General features: G+C 42.5%; 1 protein-coding gene across 1 annotated transcript in view; it reads left to right on the forward strand.

The window, feature by feature from the left end:
• The window catches only part of LOC126267798 (sodium channel protein Nach-like), a 139,512-nt gene that overhangs the window by 64,898 nt on the left and 54,418 nt on the right, over positions 1-20,196 (forward strand). The window contains exon 5 of the mRNA XM_049973102.1: positions 12,514-12,613. Coding sequence (XP_049829059.1) covers positions 12,514-12,613 — 100 coding nt within the window. The remainder of the gene's footprint in view (positions 1-12,513; positions 12,614-20,196) is intronic.

The following is a 20,196-nucleotide window of genomic DNA, read 5'->3' on the forward strand; positions in this document are numbered from 1 at the left end:
CTTCGTTTGTCATATCCCTTTTAAAAAGATAGAATGATGAATTCACATAAAAATGAGGCTGTCTATTTCAATCCTTTCAGTCGTTCAGTAGCCTCTTGATTTTAAATTATTTTACGTAATTTGATCAAAAAGACTGAGAGAAATATGAAAAAATGACTCTGAGCAATATGGGACTTAACTGCTATGCTCATCAGTCCCCTAGAACTTACAACTACTTAAACCTAACTAACCTAAGGACATTTTGTCACATGGCACATGACGTCAGTGCCGATGAAGGCATCAAAGAAATAATATTTAGCTCTTTTACGTCGAGAAAAATATCTTGTGGATTTATGTACTCTTTAATTACATGCAGGCAGGGCGCCAATTCCAACGAATGCACAAAAGAGATATCATTTTCTTTTAATACCAAGCAGAAATCACAGTACATAAAGAGAAAATGCGGTGCAAGACCGGCGGTGTAGACGTGATACTTTAAAATTACGCATATTTCACCATATTTGTTGTTCTGCCAAACTAATAGCTCTCACCATCAATTAAGCTACGTGGAAGTGACAGAATTTCAAACCCTTACCTACAGATTAGAAACTGACCGCCTTAACCACTACGCCATTCTAACAATCACTTGCACTACGCTTACGAAATGGTATGTTATAATCTGTAATGTCACACCGTTTTCTTGGAAAATTAGTGATAAACAAAGAGAAAGTACCGCAGTGCGTCTTCGACGAAATTGCAGACAGTTCATCTGACTTTGAATTACATGAACGGAGTTATGAAGAACATAAGCTAACAGTAATTATTCTGCTAGGTTTTATCAGACCTGCTTGTTTTGGAGATACCGTGTGTAGGAGAGAGTGGGAATTTAACAGCTGCTGACGCAAGTGCAATAAAAGTGTATCATACGATTCCGCACCGCAATAACAGCTGCAAAGTTATTTGTACGCTACGATGTCAATCCCAACGAGATACAACTCCACGCCAGCAGAAGGCACCACGTGACGTTGATTTCTGACTACTCGCTCGCAGCCCCACTCCAAATACTCCAACAGGCCCTCCAGCTGCTATCAGTGAACAGAACAGTTCTATGCCATTTAGATCAAGATAATTTCTCCTAATGTTTTCTGTATGCATAAACGCCTCTTGATGAGCAAAACATACTGGAAATGCATACAGTATGTTCAATTAAACATAAAATAAATAATTAAACTGCTTCTCTCTGCCTTAGTCTGTACTACAATAATGAGAGAATGTTCTTCACGTTCTTGATTCCTCAGTAGATGAGTGCCATTAAAGCTATAGCCACAGGCTCAAATCACGCCGCAATAGTTTGTTTAAAGCAAGACTTTTCCCTCCTCCTCTGTCGTAAGTCATAAAGACCGCAACGAATTTAAGCAACAGATTGCTGCGAAATCTTTAAATTTGTACTGAAGTGCCGGGTAGGTCAAAAAGCAATTTTCATAATCATCAGGTGACTTGCGTAGTATGCCACATTTCACTAATTATTATTTATTAATTCACAAGTGCTTCTCTGTCGCTTATTTTCACATTTTTTCGACGCCTGAAGAGTGGTAACACTAGTCAATCGCAGTATAGAATATTCATTTAAGCACTTCTCCCCAGAGCAACGGCAGAATACCCACTTAAAGAAGCTGGTTAATTTAGGTCTAAATCTGCGTTTGGTGTCATAACTTACGTGATATACACTGTGACTGTGGTGGGTGGGTCGGTGTGGGGGGGGGGGGGGGGGAGGTAGTTGGCATTCACGAAGATGTGGTAGATCATAACACTCATTTATCGTCTCAGTAATTAAGTGACAGTCCTGCGATAGAAATTCAGTCGTTGGCATCATTTTCCAGCAATTAACTGGCATATATTGCGACTGTGTTGTGTGTACGGAGACGGATAGTGATGTTAATGTCATTCACGCAATACTGAGCAGTTCTTTCACAGGTATAGATTGTAAGGACGGCCTATAATCTCACGTGATGGTACTTTGGCATTATGGTTCAGCAATCTATGGACAGTCTCTGCAAATTCTAGAACCATCTGTCCAGCTGTATCGCCGCAGTAGAACTCGATATTTCTCATGTGACTATTGTGGTAGCCAAGAGGTGTCATTAACATTAAAAGGTTCAGGGCTAAATTAATAACAGTCTGTCCACCCCGATAGCTGAGTGGTCAGCGCCACGGATTGCCGTCCTACGGGTCCGGGTTAGAATCCCGACTGGGTCGGGGATTTTCTCCGGTCAGGGACTGGGTGTTGTGTAGTCTTCACCATAATTTCGTTCCCATCCGGCGCGCAGGTTGCCCAATGTGGCGTCGAATGTAGTAAGACCTGTACCAAGGCGGCCGGACTTGCCCCGTAAGGGGCCTCCCCACCAATGACGCCAAACGCTCATTTCATTTCGAATAATACTCTGAGTAAGTGATGCACATCATCTCACCACCACGCTCAGATTGGTGAAACTCTTATTATTTCAATTTCTCTCTGTCTTAAGCTAAATGCACGTTGAAAAGCTCTTCAACATAGGCGCTTTCTGCATCAGCAACATTTTAACTGTACAGAATTCATGATACGTGTCCTTATTTTAGTATTTATAGACTGAACGACAGTTTTTCTCGAGGATGACTTATTCCACACATTAATGTCATTGTTTTGTGTTCCATGTTCCACTTTCTAATAACAACTGTTTCTCCTTTCACGTTAGCAAAAGCTGGAATCGCGGTTGCGCTCCACACATTCGCTAGTTTGATTTTCAGTGGAATTTTGGGCTTGCATTTTCTGTCATTTCTTATGGTTTCCTACATAGCAACATATATCGCTTTGGAATTTCATGTTATTCGTAGCATATAAACTCTCCCTGTGGATTTTAAGTTTTGCAATCGATGCTGCGTTATTGTATATTTGTGCGTCTGTCTTTCACGGACAGTACCATTGACATCGATCTCAACAATATTTTACAAGTAATTATTATAAAACAGATGTGTCGCCTACTCATAACATTTACACTGTAACTAAGGCAGATGTTCTCAAAAAGTGAAACATGTCTGGCTGAGATTTTTAGTTTCAGTACACTCAAGACAAAAAAAACACAAATAATTGTGACAGTTAATGATTCATGTTGTTTAGATTTCAGTCGGCACATCTGAGCATTATTAGTGACGACGCTGTAGTCTATAAACCGAGCTACAGACATGATATTAAGGCTCATTGACATACGCTTTTATCATTTCGGCGCTAGGCCGCCAAGCCTGTGAGACACGAGCTATCCTTACTCCCGAGACCGCTCAAGGCTGGTGTTTCCTGGTAGAAGTGAACACTGTGACCGAAGAGTTACTTTCTGGATGACACAGAATTAGTCTGCAAAACTCACTTGAGATATTTGTATGATTTCCATTAAATAATCTGAGTTATTTTCACATAATGTGTGAATAAATTAATCAATTTATGGTTCTGAATCCAGAAAAGTCATTCGGCGTTGAATTTGCAGCTAATCTCGTCTTTTGCGTTGCATCTTATCTGTCCTCATGTAGTTTAACTGGAGCAATAAGGGAGAGTAGAACGCTATGGCATTCCCCTCGTTGTAGGTAACGTCGTTGCCTTTAAAATAGGGGTCTATGTTTCCAGTCGCGGTGGAGGATACATTTTTGGCCGTTTTGAAACAGAGCTGTAGGCAGTCAGTTGGTAAAGCAGTAAGGAAATTTTATTTATTTACTTTTTTATTTTATTTTATTTATTTACTTTTTTATTTTATTTATTTTATTTGATTTATTTATTTATTTTTTGAAATGTCAGATTTCCAAACCACTTCATTGTGATGTAGGACAGCACGTAAACACAGACCATTTCGAAATCCAGAATGAGTAATATTAATTAATGCTGATATAGGCACATTCCTGTTACAGAAACTGTATGTTTCATTAAAGTAGACTTTCGTCATAAGCATATTGTGGTAATCTGAATTTCGTATGAATTACTGCAGCGCATATTTTAGCGGCGTTCTTCATTATTTTATTGAACGCAACAGTAAGCATCAGAGAGAAATTAATCATCAACAGGTTATCAACTCACATAATCTACAACAGTCTGACAGCCCTCATGTACTTTACCCATTCCATGCTTACATACTGGCCATGAACTAAAGGTGTCACCGAACCAGGTTTGAAGTGCATTTTCTTGACTGATGTTCGATAAGGAGCTTGGAAAATAGAGGGTGGAAGATCAGAGGTATAAGTGCGTATGACATTTCAAACTCATACATAGTTTTGTTACTGAAATCGACAGAGTGCAAAATCTTGGTAGTATCAACACGTGACGAAGCTTTTTAGGTCGTTTTTCTTACGCTGCGACCGATACATGTCTTAGTTCATGGCAAAAATAGCAGCTGCGGTATACTCTCCCCTGCGGCCGTTTTCGTAATGCACAACACTCTTTCTGAGACACCATACGCAAAATATTACGTTTAAACTGCCCTCCGCTCGATTATATATCTTTTGTTAGGGCTCAGCCATTAATTCTTCTTAAGAAGTTAATATAAATACATCACACCCAGTCACCAGTAGGAATACTGCATTGGAATTCTCAATGAGACAACTGACGACGATCAACCAAAAAATACATTAATCGTCGCACCTTTGATTCCTGTTGTTTTAAATTAGAGCATTCAGTACTACTGCTCCCGACATTTGAGCCTTGCTTATTGAATGGAAATGTCACACAATGCCTAAATGGTCGTACTCCATCACATATATCTGTTATCGAGGCTTCCTGAATGTGCAAATTCATTCACGCCTCGCATTCCGGAGGACGACGGTTCAATCCCACGTCCTGCCACCCTGATATAGGTTTTCCGTGATTTCCCTAAATCGCTTCAGGCAAATGCGGGGATGGTTACTTAGAAAGGGCACGGCCGATTTCCTTCCCCATCCTTCTCTATACCGAGCTTGTACTCCGTCTCTAATGATCTCGTTGTCGACGGGTCGTTAAACAGCAATCTCTTCTTCTTCTTCTTCTTCTTCTTCATTCACTCCGGAGCGATATTTCTTGGAGCAAAAAAGTCTTTTTCTGATGTGTTTCGCCCAAAAGCATTCGCCCCACACACAAGGTTCGACGCTGCCTCTGTTGCGCTCGACACTCTGCTAAACACAAAGCGAATAATATGCCACAGATTAGGACTTTTTCCACGTGCGACTATAGTTTATCACACTTGAACAACGTTGATATGTTTCAGGTTTGCAAAATGCAAATCATAACACGAGAACTCCAAGGAAGAAAATGACCGTTGATAAATACACTCATAGCGCCCACCATGTTCAACTAGTCAGAGGCGTCTTGACATTTGCAGCGAGCGTTGTAGAGCCAGTAGCCGGTAGCAGCTGTAGAGATAGGACACTCTAGAGCGTAAACTGTTTGTTTCTTGACGTAGGCACGAGCTGAAACGAATTATGTTTGAGTTTCCATCAGACTGATAACTTTATCAGATATCCCATATAGGATTTAAAGAAGCCACGGAATGGAGTGGACCCGAACGTGGGACTTTACATTTACAGAGCACAAAGCTTACCACTGCACCACAAGCAGCACCTCAAAAAGACAGACACAACATCCTCCATACACTTCTGGATCATACAGTGTTGCCAGATCATGAATGCGACTTATAATTCTGACGGGTGGTCAGGAATATTGGCTGCCGTAAGTGAACCACTCGGACTTCGTTTCTGAGGCGGCCAGCTTTTGTGTCTAATACTGTACTTTCTTGTCATCTCGATCAAATATTCTAAATGTCTTCCACTTAACGTGTGACAGTGAGTAAGTAAAATTCGTTGTGTGAACCCAGATTTGATGTATGGCACCTAAGCTAAGATTGCTCTCTAATGTCACACTCTCAGTAATCTACATTAAGAAATGGGGCATAATGAAGAAATGTATATCGCATGTTGATTTAGTAGTAACACGCTCGATGTTTACTGTGCTCGCTGATATACAAGTCGGTTGGGATATCGCATAGAAAAACTGCAGTTTGTAAGTCTGGTTGTTGTTTTCTTTATTCGGTCTGCAGCGGCCAGAACGAAATTCAATGAGTAAATCATAAAACAAGCTCTGCGTCCTAAGCCATCATACGGCCTCCATCCAATACATTGTAGGATTGAGCAGAAGTGACTGTTTTTGAAATACCGAGCTACTTCACAAGAAAGGCTCAGAAAAAGCTCTAAGGGACTGTTTTTGACAAAATCTGTTTGTTATTTGTCATTTAGCGCATCATCACCCGAGACGAACGTTACGGAAGCACTGAACATACTGGTAAATCTGGAGGTGAGAAACGTATTGAATAGCAGAATTGCACGTTTCTTCTTACCTTTCTTTTTGTAACTGCATCAAAAGAGATCGATTTTTCTTGTAAATATACGTTCATGGAATTTAAAGTCAGATGGATTGTCTGCCTTATCGTCTAATACTCTAAGTCGCAGGGAGTCGCTTTCACTCGGTATGTCATTTCATTTTCATGGAAAAGGTGTTACACTACAGACCATATCATGCCATTTTGTAAGCTTAGCTTATCAGATTGTTAGAATGGCGTGGTGCGTAAGGAGGTCAGTTTATAATACGCCGGTAAGTGTTTCGAATCCTGTTCCTTCCATGAAGAAGACAACGAGAATTATTAAGTATGCGTAATTTTAATGTACTATTTCTACACCGCCGGCTTTGTACCACTTTTTTCTTATGAACTGTGACTTCTTCGCATTAAAGGAAAATATTATCTCTTTTGTGCTTTCGTCAGTATGCTTTTTTCTACTTAAAAAGCTAAATACTTTTTCTTTGATGCCTTCATCAGCATTTAAGTCAAGCACCATATTAAAGAAAAATGTATCATGTTTCTCTCAGTCTTTTTCGAGAAATGTCGTAAAATAATTTAAAATGAAGAATCTGTTAAGCGACTGAAAAAAGTGAAATCGAAAGCATAGTTTCCAAGTAAATTGGAAAAATAATGGAGGTAAGAAGAACGAATTTTCCTCCTCTTCGACGGAGAACAAATCGTTCAATTGCTTTAAACATTTTCTCCCTCGTAACAATAAAACAGTACCGTATCCAGTTTTCGACCTCCTCTTCAGCTGCATTTGGCAGTCAGGAAATAGAGGCACCTAGTTTCCGCATGAATCTGTTATTCTGAGACAACTCTTCCCATGCGCCATGAACTGCTTCGGATTGCGCTGTCTTGGTTGTCGGTGATGGTCTTCTACATCTTATAATTTTCTCCATCTCTACCTATACGTGCACTATGGGACTGATGTCATCACCTTTTGGATGCCAGCCCAACTGCTCAACGCCTCCATTCATTTTAAACCAGTGTTTTACGCAGATTGCCTCATGAACAGGTGAACGGCCATATTGGAAGATTATTCTGTCCCCTGAAAATCTTTGACGAACAGAATTTAACATTACATTCCCCAGTATTTTGCAGTAGTAATGACTAGAAAAAGGACGGTCCAGTTAGCACAGAACGCCGCGACCATTTGCTGCGAACTAAATATTTCCTTGTATTTGGGCCATTGCTTCTAAAAATGACTAAGAAGCATTAAATGGTTTTTTCAAACACGTATGTAGCAGCAGCAAAATGAAGAAATTAGTAGCGATAATGTCAGTAATAATAGAAGTATTTGGTAACTTCACACTCTTGGACGGTATTTCTCGATCTAATAAATTTCTTGAAATAGTGAAAATTTCAGAATGGCTTCCAATCGAGGCTACGATGGCTAAAAGAATCTTTACATCCCGCTGATAGACTAGCATAATTTTCGTGTCAGACGCCTGCTGACGATTAACCAATTAATTAACACGAAACGGTACAGTTTGTCATTTCCTTGTTTTCTGGTCTTACTCGCACACATCTCAATACTGATAAACAAACAATTCATGGATAGAAAACAACTGCGGTAGGTTCGATTCCAGGTCAGACAAAGAAATTGTATGCTCATTTTAAATACAAAAACTCCCTTCTGCTGAAAAAAAAATCGTTATCTATCGTCTGATTTTACTTAGTAAACAATCTTATTACGTGCTGGGTTCGAGTCCCCGTCACATAACTTTATTTCATGGCACATCGCTTTTAAACACGTACAAACTTTGTCACATGAAATTGTATTAAATGTGTTTCATGGTTAGTTAGCAAGGAAATGAGGGTCTTGACAGGATTACAGGCACAGCACAAATATTTTCAAGTTCAGATTCCCTAACTGATACTAGACAAAACTTCGATATTTCTCGACTCTTTATGCCTAGTCACCAAAGACGAACGTTGCTATGATCAAGTCTCGGACAGGCATGATAACGTTGCTTAGTTATAGTGGCTATAGATGTTTAGTCTTCAATACAAATCCAGAGCAAAAATGTTCGTCCTGTTGTTTACAGTTCAGACATGTTCACAAACAATTCCTCAATCATGAATGCAGAGAAATTTCTGGTGATTCGATGTTAGTTTTGAGGTTTCCATTGAGCGCTTCCCGCTTATACTCGAACTGCCTTTAATTGGTTAGTTCAAGATCCATTTTATAACAAATTACACGTTTCAGGAACGACGTTCCACAGGGGTGAGAAAACCTTTTAAGGAGCATAAAATACTTCGAACTGTCATAGAACTTCAGGAGGCCAGATATTGTCTCATAATCTCTTGTTCATAAAATATTCAATTTCGCCAAAATATTGCTGGAACGACTTACGTAATGGAGTTAGTTAGCCCAAATTCTGTTGAGTGTGATAGCCCTTTTGAAACGTCACTTACTGTAAAAAAATTGAGTTTACAAGCGTTAAGAACTGACTCATCTCTAATGACGCATTTCCTTATGTTTACAATATCGTGGTGGTGATTTACATCTGGACTGATTACCTTAGAGATTAGTGTTCTCTAGTGGTCTCTCTTGGTGCCCTTTTTGTATGGTCAAACGACTATACTGTAAAGAGATTAAAGGACCTGCAGGACAGATACGTTATGTGGGCTGCATTCAGATCAGGCGAAACGCAATTCAGGTCGATCGAAAAATTGTTGGTATGATAGGGTATATCGAAAACAAATTTTGAAAAAAATCAGGGGAAAGATCCTCATGCTCTGAGACACTAAACACCGCGGCCTGATGGAAGATGCTTCTCCGCCTGCTGTCAAATTTTTTCATATCTGGATTTTTGAGCATGTGACTGTCACTAGGCAGTAACACAAATCACATTATATCAACTCACCACCAAGTGCCACCTGGTAAATAAAATGTATTATATCATTCCCATGATAATCCTCCTGCTAATGTTCGGTTTGTCTCAAAGCGATAACTTAGACCCATAAAAAGTGAAAGTGAATTATTGGCAATGCTATTTTATCTTTTTAATATTAGTGTGTAGCGGAAAGTGGTAGTTATTGTGTAACCCAGTTTTGTAAAGGATAACTCCTGGCACCCTAGATATGATCCAAAGTTAACAATTAAATTAAATTTCTTCATTATCTGTTATTAAATACAAATAACGAACTCAAATACAGCATTTAAGTAAGAAATATTATGAATATAATCAAGTTTCCAAAAGACAACATAAAATTAAACGTTACATGACAGAATTTATTCCAGGTGCTTCCAAACATGAAATAATTGTAGTATTAATTTCAGCCACTTTACTTAAAAATGACATGACACCAACCAATAACTACTGATGTATCTTCATGTGAAATCGACCAAAAGTGTCATTAGCATCGCAATGCTGTTACATCACGCCGACATAAGAACGATATCTTCGATAAATGCTTGTCTGGCAGTTTCAGGAAATTAGTGTTAAGTCTATGCAGTTGTTTTTCTGGACTTCACTGGGCGAGATGGCGCAGTGGTTAGCAAGCTGGACTCGAATTCGGGAGAAAGACGGTTCAAACGCGCTTCCAGCCATCCTGATTCATGTTTTCCGTGATTTCTCTAAATCGCTTCAGGCAAATGTCAAGATGGTTCCTTCAAAAGAGCACGGCCGATTTCATTTCCCATCCTTCCCTAATGCGAGTTTGTGCTCTGTCTCTAATGGCGTCGTTGTCGGCAGGACAATAAACACTAATCTTCTTCTCTTTTATGGACATCAGTCCAAAGATTGATTTGATGCGCCTCTTCATGTTAGCGTGCACTGTACAAGCTGTAACTCTGAATAACTACCGCAAACGGACATCCATTTGAAACTGCTTAATGCGTTCGTGCCTACGCTTCCCTACACAATTTTTAATCCTCAAACTGTTTTCCATTACGAAATTGATAATTCCGGGATGTGATCAGGAAGGTTCCTCTCAACGAATCCGATATTATGTTCAAATTGTGCCACAAATATATCTTTTTGTCAATTCAGTCGAGCGCCTCATCATTTGTTCGTTTCACAAGCTTCTATCTTCTTCCTGTCTAAAGTATCTATTAACCAAGTTTCGCTTCGCTATAAGACTGCACTCCAGACAAATGCCTACAGAAAAGTTTTCCTCAAACGTATATTTTATGTTCGATGTTAACATATTTCGGAAACGCTTTTCTTGCTGTTGCCAGTCTGCACTATATATCCTCTCTAGTTCGCTCATCGTCATTTATTTTGCTACCAAATATAAAAAATCATATATTCTTTTCATTGTCTCATTTCCAAAATTACAATACTGGCCATTAAAGTTGCGACACCACGAAGATGAATTGCTACAGACGCGAAATTTAACCGACAGGAAGAAGATGCTGTGATATGCAAATGATCAGCTTTTCAGAGCATTCACACAAGGTTGGCACCGGTGGCGACACCTACAACGTGCTGACATGAGGAAAGTTTCCAACCGATTTCTCATACACAAACAGCAGTTGACCGGCGTTGCCTGCTGAAACGTGGTTGTGATGCCTCGTGTAAGGAGGAGAAATTGTAGCCTATCGCGATTGCGTTTTACCGTATCGCGACATTGCTGATTGCGTTGGTCGAGATCCAATGACTATTAGCAGAAAATGGAATCTGTGTGTTCAGGAGGGTATTACGGAACGCCGTGCTGGATCCCAACTGCCTCGTTTCACTAGCAGTCGAGATGACAAGCATCTTATCCGCATGGCTGTAACGGATCGTGCAGCCACTTCTCGATCCCTGAGTCAACAGATGGGGGACGTTTGCAAGACAATAACCATCTGCACGAACAGTTCAACGACGTTTGCAGTAGCATGGACTGTCAGCTCGGAGAGCATGGCTGCCGTTACCATTGACGCTGCATCTCAGACAGGAGCGCCTGCGATGGTGTACTCAACGACGAACCTGGGTGCACGAATGGCAAAACGTAATTTTTTTCGGATGAATCCAGGTTCTGTTTACAGCATCATGATGGTCGCATCCGTGTTTGGCGACATCGCGGTGAACGCACATTGGAAGCCTGTATTCGTCATCGCCATACTGGCGTATCACCCGGTGTGATGGTATGGGGTGCCATTGGTTACACGTCCCGGTCACCTCTTGTTGGCATTGAATGCACTTTGAACAGTGGACGTTACATTTCAGATGTGTTACGACCCGTGGCTCTACCCTTCATTACATCCCTGCGAAACCCTATATTTCAGCAGGATAACGCACAATCGCATGTTGGAGGTCCTGTATGGGCCTTTCTGGATACGGAAAATGTTGGCCGCTGCCCTGGCCAGAACATTCTCCAGATATCTCATCAGTTGAAAAAATCTGGTCAATGGTGACCGAGCAACCGGCTCGTCACAATACGCCAGTCACTACTCTTGATGAACTGTGGTATCGTGTTGAAGCTGCATGGGCAGCTGTACCTGTACACGCCATCCAATATCTTGTTTGACTCAATACCCAGGCGTATCAAGGCCGTTATTACGGCCAGAGGTGGCTGTTCTTGGTACTGATTTCTAGCGATCTATGCACCAAAATTGCGTGAAAATACAATCGCATGTCAGCTCTAGTATAATATATTTGCCCAATGAATACCCGTTTATCATCTGCATTTCTTCTTGGTGTAGCAGTTTTAATGGCCAGTAGTGTAATTCTCTCACCATCTCCAGATTCAGTTCGATTACATTCTATTTACACTTGTTTTGCTTTTGTTTAGGTCCACTTTATAAACTCTTTTCGAGACGTTGTCCATTCCGTTCAACTGACAGAATTAAAATGTCATAGGCAAAAGATTTTATTTATTTTTCTTGAGTTTCAGTTCCCTTTCCAAACTTATTCTTAGACTTATTGAAAGGAAACAAATAAACATTAGACTCTACTACTGGGAGACCATTTCCCGATGTCCTGTTCGCTGGGAATTAGATGAGAAAAGCCAGACGGAGGTCCGTCTCGAGTGGCGTATTTTGTCATTTACGTGAAGCATAAAGTGTTTAGAAGTAATAGGAAGTGAAGCCACGCTCTCGCAGCCGCAGCTGGTCACGCCAGCGTGCGGAGGGTGGCGGCGACCAGCGGGTGGAGGGTGGCGGCGGCGGCGGCGGGGACGGCGGTGGGGGCGGCACGGCGCGCTGCTCGGTGCGCCACAGCCTCGCCTCGGGGCCCACCACCGGCCTCGAGCTCACCCTGTACGACGCGCCGGACGCCGACAAGATCAGCCCCGAGCAGCGCGACCACCACGGCTTCAGGGTGAGCGCGGACAGCCGCCTTCGCACCTACACTTTCCGAGTCTCTGACAATCGTGTAGCTGAGTACACAGTCTGCTATAAAGCGAGCGTGAAGCCTAGGTTTTGGTGAGGAAAGTCGCCTTTCCCTGAAGAACGCTACTGGGTGACTAAAAAGAAGTTACCCGTCTAGCAGTGCAATGCAGCCTGTGATGATTTAGACAGATTCTGTTGTCGCACGTTTCTACGTCAGTTATATCAATTACTAATTTCTCTATTCCTTGTATTGCTAACACATTTAGTGGACATAAACAATACGAATAGTGTCTCAGTACTGCGTTGGCACTGATTTTCACTGAAGACCCAAAGACAGTGGTACACCTGGCTCTAATATCGTGTAGGGACCCCCATGAGCACGCATAAGTGCCTCAACACAGCGTGGCGTGGATTTTTTTTTTTAAATCTCATTTTGTTCGCTTTTGTTCGTTGCATCTGCTCGGCGCGGAAGTCGTAAGACATCCGTTTAAGTTCGTTGTTGGTCGATTAACTCAGTTTTTTTATTACAGAGGGTAGCTAACCCTCTGACCGAACACGCTGAGCTACCGTGCCTGCTGGACTCGACTAATGTCTGAAAGTAATGCTGAAGGGAATTTACACCATGAATTCTGCAGGGCTGTCCGTAAATCCGTAAGACTACGAGGGGGTGGAGATCTCTTCTGAGCAGCACATAGCAAGGCATCCCAAATGTGCTCAAAAAAATTCATGTCTGACGAGTTAGGTGGCAACGGAAGTGTTTAAACTTGGAAGAATGTTCCTGGAGCCACTCTGTAGCAATTCTGCATGTGTGGAGCGTCATATTGTCCTACTGGAATTGCCCAAGTCCATCGGAATGCAGAATGGACATGAATGGATGCAGGTGATCATACAGGAGGCGTACGTACGTTTCCTCTGTCAAAGTCGTATCTAGACTTATGGGGTCCGCTATCACTCCAACTGCACACGCTCCACACCATTACAGAGCTTCCACCAGCTTCAACAGGCCCCTGCTAACATGCAGGGACCATAGATTCATGAGATTGTCTTCATACCCGTACAAGTCCATGCATTCGATACAATTTGAATCGAGACTCGTCCGACAAGCCAACTTGTTTCCAGTTACCAACAGTCTAATGTCAGCGTTTACGGGCCCAGGCGAGGCGTAAAGCTTTGTGTTGTGCAGTCATCAAGGGCACACGAGTGAGCCTTCGGCTCCGAAAGTCCATATCGATGATCTTTCGTTGAATGGTTCACACGCTGACAGTTGTTGATAGCCCAGCATTGAAATATGCAGCAATTCGCGGAAGTGTTGCATTTCTGTCACGTTGAACGATTCTCTTCAGTCGCCGTTGCTCCAGTTCGTGCTGGACATTTTTCCGGCCGCAGCGATGTCAGAGATCTGATATTTTAAAAGGATTCTTGATATTCACGGCACACTCGTGAAATAGTCGTACGGGAAATCCCCCCTTCATCCCTACCTCGGAGATTCTGTGTCCCATCGTTCGGACGCCGACTCTAACACCACGTCCAAACTCACATCTAGATAATCTGCCATTGTAGCAGCAGCAGCCGATCTAACAACTACGCCAGACACTTGTTGTCTTATAAAGGCGTTGCCGGCTGCAGCGCCGTGATCTACCCGTTTACGTATCTCCGTGTTTGAATACGCATGCCTATACCAGTTTCTTTGGCGCTTCAGTGTAAAAGGCGGGCTGCGAAAGGGCCGGTACTGCATTGTCAAATAGTCTGCATATCCTCCGTACAACGTAGCTGGGTAGAAACACTGGGGACTCGCCTGCTGGTTCTTTAGTTTACAGACTGACAGTACTACCCGTTTTACAGTATCGTAACTGTTTCTCATATCACATTCACTAGTACACTGGTGTGTAAAACTTAAGGACGAAAGTAATTTCCGGATGATGTGTCTCTGCCAAGTAACATAGCTCGGTGAAAATTGGACCACACTTGCAAATAACTACTTAAGTATGGTATGGTACAGTATAGAAGATGACTGAAAGAAATACGCGGTGTGACGAAGAGAAATGACATTTTTATTCATAGCCAGTAATTACACTGATCTCATCGCGCTCCGTGGTAGGCTCCTGCACATTACGAAAGGTGGGACATAGTTCTTAATAGGGTGTGTCCTCACCATGGACGCCAATGAATGCTCTGTAACGTTAAGGGCGGTGGCTCGTTTTTCTCAGGTTAGTATCCCTTGCTGTAGGGGCTGTAATTTTTGAAATTTTTTTCTAAACCAGCAAGGTAAAACAGAGGCCACTACTTCCACCACATTAAGTGGATTTAGTGCTTACGTACTCACACTGAGCCGTGAGCACTCTCCAGTTTATCAATGGGGGATAATTAAAAATTATTATTATTACTATTATCAGTGCCATGCGCGCAATGGTCGAGCCAGGCGCGCGATATTGAATCTTTCTCCTATCATTAATGGCGCGTGACCTGCACGACCTTGTAGCAACCTTTATAGTTCTGCGTTATTCCTCTGAGACACTAAGGGTGGTTTCACGTAACGAAAGGGAGAATGTAAAGATAAAAAAAATGGTTCAAATGGCTCTGAGCACTATGGGACTTAACAGCTGTGGTCATCGGTCCCCTAGAACTTAGAACTACTTAAACCTAACTAACCTAAGGACATCACACACATCCATGCCCAAGGCAGGATTCGAACCTGCGACCGTAGCGGACACGCGGTTCCAGACTGAAGCGTCTAGAACCGCACTGCCACAACGGCCGGCAGTGCACTCTGTTCAAAGATTTGGGGGTTAGTATGCCAATCCAACTTTATGCCCCCACGTCATAACACCTCTACATCTACGTGATTATTCCGCTATTCACAATAAAGTGCATGGCAGAGGGTTCAATGAACCACCATCAAGCTCTCTCTCTCTCTCTCTCTCTCTCTCTCTCTCTCTCTCTCTCTCTCTCTCTCTCTCTCTACCGTTCCACTCTCGAACGGCGCGCGGCAAAACGAACACTTAATTTTTTTTCTGTGCTAGTCCTGATTTCTCTTATTTTATCGTGATGATCATTTCTCCCTATGTAGGTGGGTGCCAATAGAATGTTTTCACAATCGGAGGAGAAAACTGGTGATTGAAATTTCATGAGAAGATCCCGTAGCAACGAAAAACGCCTTTGCTTTAACGATTACCACTCCAATTCACGTTTCATGTCTGTGACACTATCCCCCCTACTTCGCGATCATACAAAACGACCTGCCCTGCTTTGTAGTTTTTCGATGCTATCCGTCAGTCCCATCTGATGTGGATACCACGCTGCAGAGCAATACTTCAGGATAGGGCGGACAAGTGTGGTGTAAGCAGTCTTTTTAGTAGATCTGTTGCACCTTCTAAATGTTCTGCCAATGAACTGGAGTCTTTGCTTTGCTCTACCCACAATATGATCTATGTGACCGTCCCCATTTAGGTTATAATCCCTAAGTGTTTAGTCGAATTTACAGCCTTCAGACTTCTGTGACTTATCGCGTAATCGAAATTTAGCGGATTTGTTTTAGTACTCATGTGAATAACTTCACACTTTTCTTTATTCAGGGTCAGGGTCAATTGCCAATGTTTGCACCACCCAGATATCTAATCTAAATCATTTTGGAGGTCGTTTTGGTCATCTGATGACTTTACAAGACGAAAAGACAGCATCATCTGCAAACAATCTAAGACGGCTACTCACATTGTCTCCTGCGTCGTTAATATAGATCGGTAACAATAGAGGGCCTATAACACTCCCTTGGGGAACGCAGGATATTACTTCTATTTTACTCGATGACTTTCCGTGCATTACTACGAACTGTGACCTTTCTGACAGGAAATCACGAACACAGTCGCACAACTGAGACGATATTCCATAGGCACGCAGGTTGGTTAGAAGACGCTTGTGAGGAACGGTCTCGAAAGCCTTCTGGAAATCTGAAAATATGGAATCAGTTTTACATCCCCTGTCGACAGCACTCATTACTTCATGAGTATAAAGAGCTACTTGTGTTTCACAAGAATGATGTTTTCTCAATCCTTGTTGACTATCTCTCAATAAACTGTTTTCTTCGAGGTAATTCATAATATTCGAACACAGTATACGTCCAAAACCCTACTGGAAATCGACGTTAGTGATACGGACCTGTAATTCGGCGGATTACTCCTATTTCCCTTTTTGGGTACTGCTGTGACTTGAGCAATTTACCAGTCTTTAGGTAGGGATCTTTCCGTGAGCGAGGGGTTGCATACAATTGAGAAATATGGAGCTACTGTATCAGCATACTCTGAGGCAAACCTGACTGGTATACAATCTGGACCGGAGGCCTTGCCTTCATTGATTTAAGCTGCTTTGCTACACCGAGGATATCTACTTCTATGTTTCTCATCTCGGGAGTTGTTCTTGATTCACATTCCGGAGTATTTATTTCGTCTTCTTTGGTGAGCGAGTTTCGGAAAACCGTGTTTAATAACTCTGCTTTAGTGATACTGCTTTAGTCATAAAGGACTTCACCCTTGTAATCGAGCAGTGAAGGTATTGATTGCGTCTTGCCACTGGTGCGCTTTATGTATGAACAGAATCTCTTTAGGTTTTCTGACAGATTCTGAGACAGAGTTTCGTTGTAGAAATTATAAAAAGCAACTCGCCGCAGGATACTCTTAGCAGTGCCAGTTGTGTTGGCAGTACGAGCGACGCGGTCTATTGACCGAGGAATTTGTAGCAGTTCTAAAGCGAATGCCGTGAAATGTTTCCTTTATTTCAGAAATCGAGATGAACTCTCTAAGCTGGTCGTTGGTATGTTCCAAAAATGACCAACGTAGAGACAGAAGTGATGACAATTTTTGCGGGACCTGACAATCATTTTGCACGTACAGTGCAAGCTGTTACTGCTTTGTTTGACTGATGGGACTGCTAAGTGCTATACCACCTACTGCACTGCACTGATCTTACTGCCACCGAAATGAAGGATATCACAAAGAAAGCCTAAATACTACTTTCAGTCTTCTGAAATTGTTTCACTTGGAAAGTTCGTATCGCTGAACCTAATTTCAATCGCAGAACAAATGTAGAATTTTACACATGGAATAAAAGATCACGAAACAGAAATTTAACTAAAATCGCCCTACGGAGCTGATATATCTATGAAATACTACATACACTGCTGGAAACGCCTCGAACGATAACAAATAATGACATTGTAAGAGAGACAGTCATATAGAATCATTGTCTCGAAAAACCAAGCTGAGATCATGAAACTTTATAATCGTGGCAGTAGACCTAAAAAAAAAAGAAAAAAAACCTTTCATCGGAGGAAAGAGGAAGAAGTAATTGGATGCCATTTCAGGAGCGCGCAGGGAAAGAAGCAGCGTATCTTTTCTGCAGAATAAGCTGGAGCGTTGCCGTAGAACGAAACCGAATTCCCAAGACGCCTTGTCTTGGCAGTCACCCATGATCAAATCCAATCACGTCAGATGTCAGCACTACGCTCCTGTGACGATTTTTCCCTTGTGAGACGTAACACCACATCTTGGAATGCGCAGAAAAATACTCAACCTTGAATTCAGCTTCTCGGCGGTGTTTTCACTGCTTGCTACGTTCCCTTATTTCTGGAACAACTACACAGCGTACCCGTCAATAGTGATTGTGTGACTGAAGAAGTTGTATGGATTAGCGTGACAGCTGCAACAGGTAGCGCCTCCATCTGGCTGCCTTTTTGAACGGATGTAAACAGGAGAGGTATAAGCGGACGGAGATCTTTGGCATGTTTAACATACTTTGCAAGATGTTGAAAACTGATCCGTGTATGAGTGTCCGTTTTTTCACTTACGTCTCGGCTGTGACACGCATTTTTCCTATTACCAAGTCCTCTACTTCTCCTCCCGTAGCCGGTTCTTCACAGAAATGTGGTCTGCCGCTTCGTTTTTTATCATTCACACTGGATGCAAGGAGTGTTCACAACGCCTTATTTATCCACATGAAAAAGACATACGTGTATATTTTTTTGTTTGTTTACAAGTGCATGTATGCAACCCCAGTACACTCTGAAATGGACGCGCAATAATACAAAACACGCCGCTACAGGAGAGAAACCAAAATGGCGTAATCCTTTGATGAAATTATGCATCGCGCGGTAATGCGTTTTCTGCGATTGAAAGGGTACAACGCTGAAACAATACATGTTAGCGAACAAAAGCGATGCATCATCATATGACTCAGTGTCAGGTGACAGGGGTTCGCTATAGCACCGACAATTTTTAAAATCGTTGTGGAGGAAGCACGTAAAAACCTGGAGCAGCAAATGCAGAGGCATGGGAGCCCCTCTGAAAGGTAAAATCATCTACACACTTCTCTTCGCTGATGATCAGGATCAATCTGAGTACAAGCTTTGGAAGTTAAGAAGAGGGAAGGAAACTGGCACAAGCGGAGGACTTGGATTACGCGAAGCGAGAAGCGACGCTCGACGTAGAATACTTGCAAGATGATTTTAGGTGTCATACACTGCTGATTTCGCAATTAAGTAACGTCCACAGTGAAACCTTCTTCGTTGTGATGACATATGCAAAACAAATCAGCAAACAAGGCAAATATTTTATGGAGTGTTGACATAAGAACAAAAGTTCTTAGACAATAACTGTATCCTTGATAATAGTGAGGCCAGAACTTGGAAAATATATAGGCCAAGAAAAAGCGCTATTGGAATAAAAGAGTACCAGTGGTCGTCAAACTGCGGTCCGCGGCCCGCATGCGGACCGTATCAAGTGTTCGCGCCACCCGCGGTTCTCAGCCGTGTTTTATAATACACTCCTGGAAACTGAAATAAGAACACCGTGAATTCATTGTCCCAGGAAGGGGAAACTTTATTGACACATTCCTGGGGTCAGATACATCACATGATCACACTGACAGAACCACAGGCACATAGACACAGGCAACAGAGCATGCACAATGTCGGCACTAGTACAGTGTATATCCACCTTTCGCAGCAATGCAGGCCGCTATTCTCCCATGGAGACGATCGTAGAGATGCTGGATGTAGTCCTGTGGAACGGCTTGCCAAGCCATTTCCACCTGACGTCTCAGTTGGACCAGCGTTTGTGCTGGACGTGCAGACCGCGTGAGACGACGCTTCATCCAGTCCCAAACATGAATGGGGGACAGATCAGGAGATCTTGCTGGCCAGGGTAGTTGACTTACACCTTCTAGAGCACGTTGGGTGGCATGGGATACATGCGGACGTGCATTGTCCTGTTGGAACAGCAAGTTCCCTTGCCGGTCTAGGAATGGTAGAACGATGGGTTCGATGACGGTTTGGATGTACCGTGCACTATTCAGTGTCCCCTCGACGATCAGCAGAGGTGTACGGCCAGTGTAGGAGATCGCTCCACACATCATGATGCCGGGTGTTGGCCCTGTGTGCCTAGGTCGTATGCAGTCCTGATTGTGGCGCTCACCTGCACGGCGCCAAACACGCATACGACCATCCTTGGCACCAAGGCAGAAGCGACTCTCATCGCTGAAGACGACACGTCTCCATTCGTCCCTCCATTCACGCCTGTCACGACA

This window comes from Schistocerca gregaria, chromosome 4 (genome assembly GCF_023897955.1).
Source record: "Schistocerca gregaria isolate iqSchGreg1 chromosome 4, iqSchGreg1.2, whole genome shotgun sequence".
In the NCBI taxonomy this organism is placed as follows: Eukaryota; Metazoa; Arthropoda; class Insecta; order Orthoptera; family Acrididae; genus Schistocerca; species Schistocerca gregaria.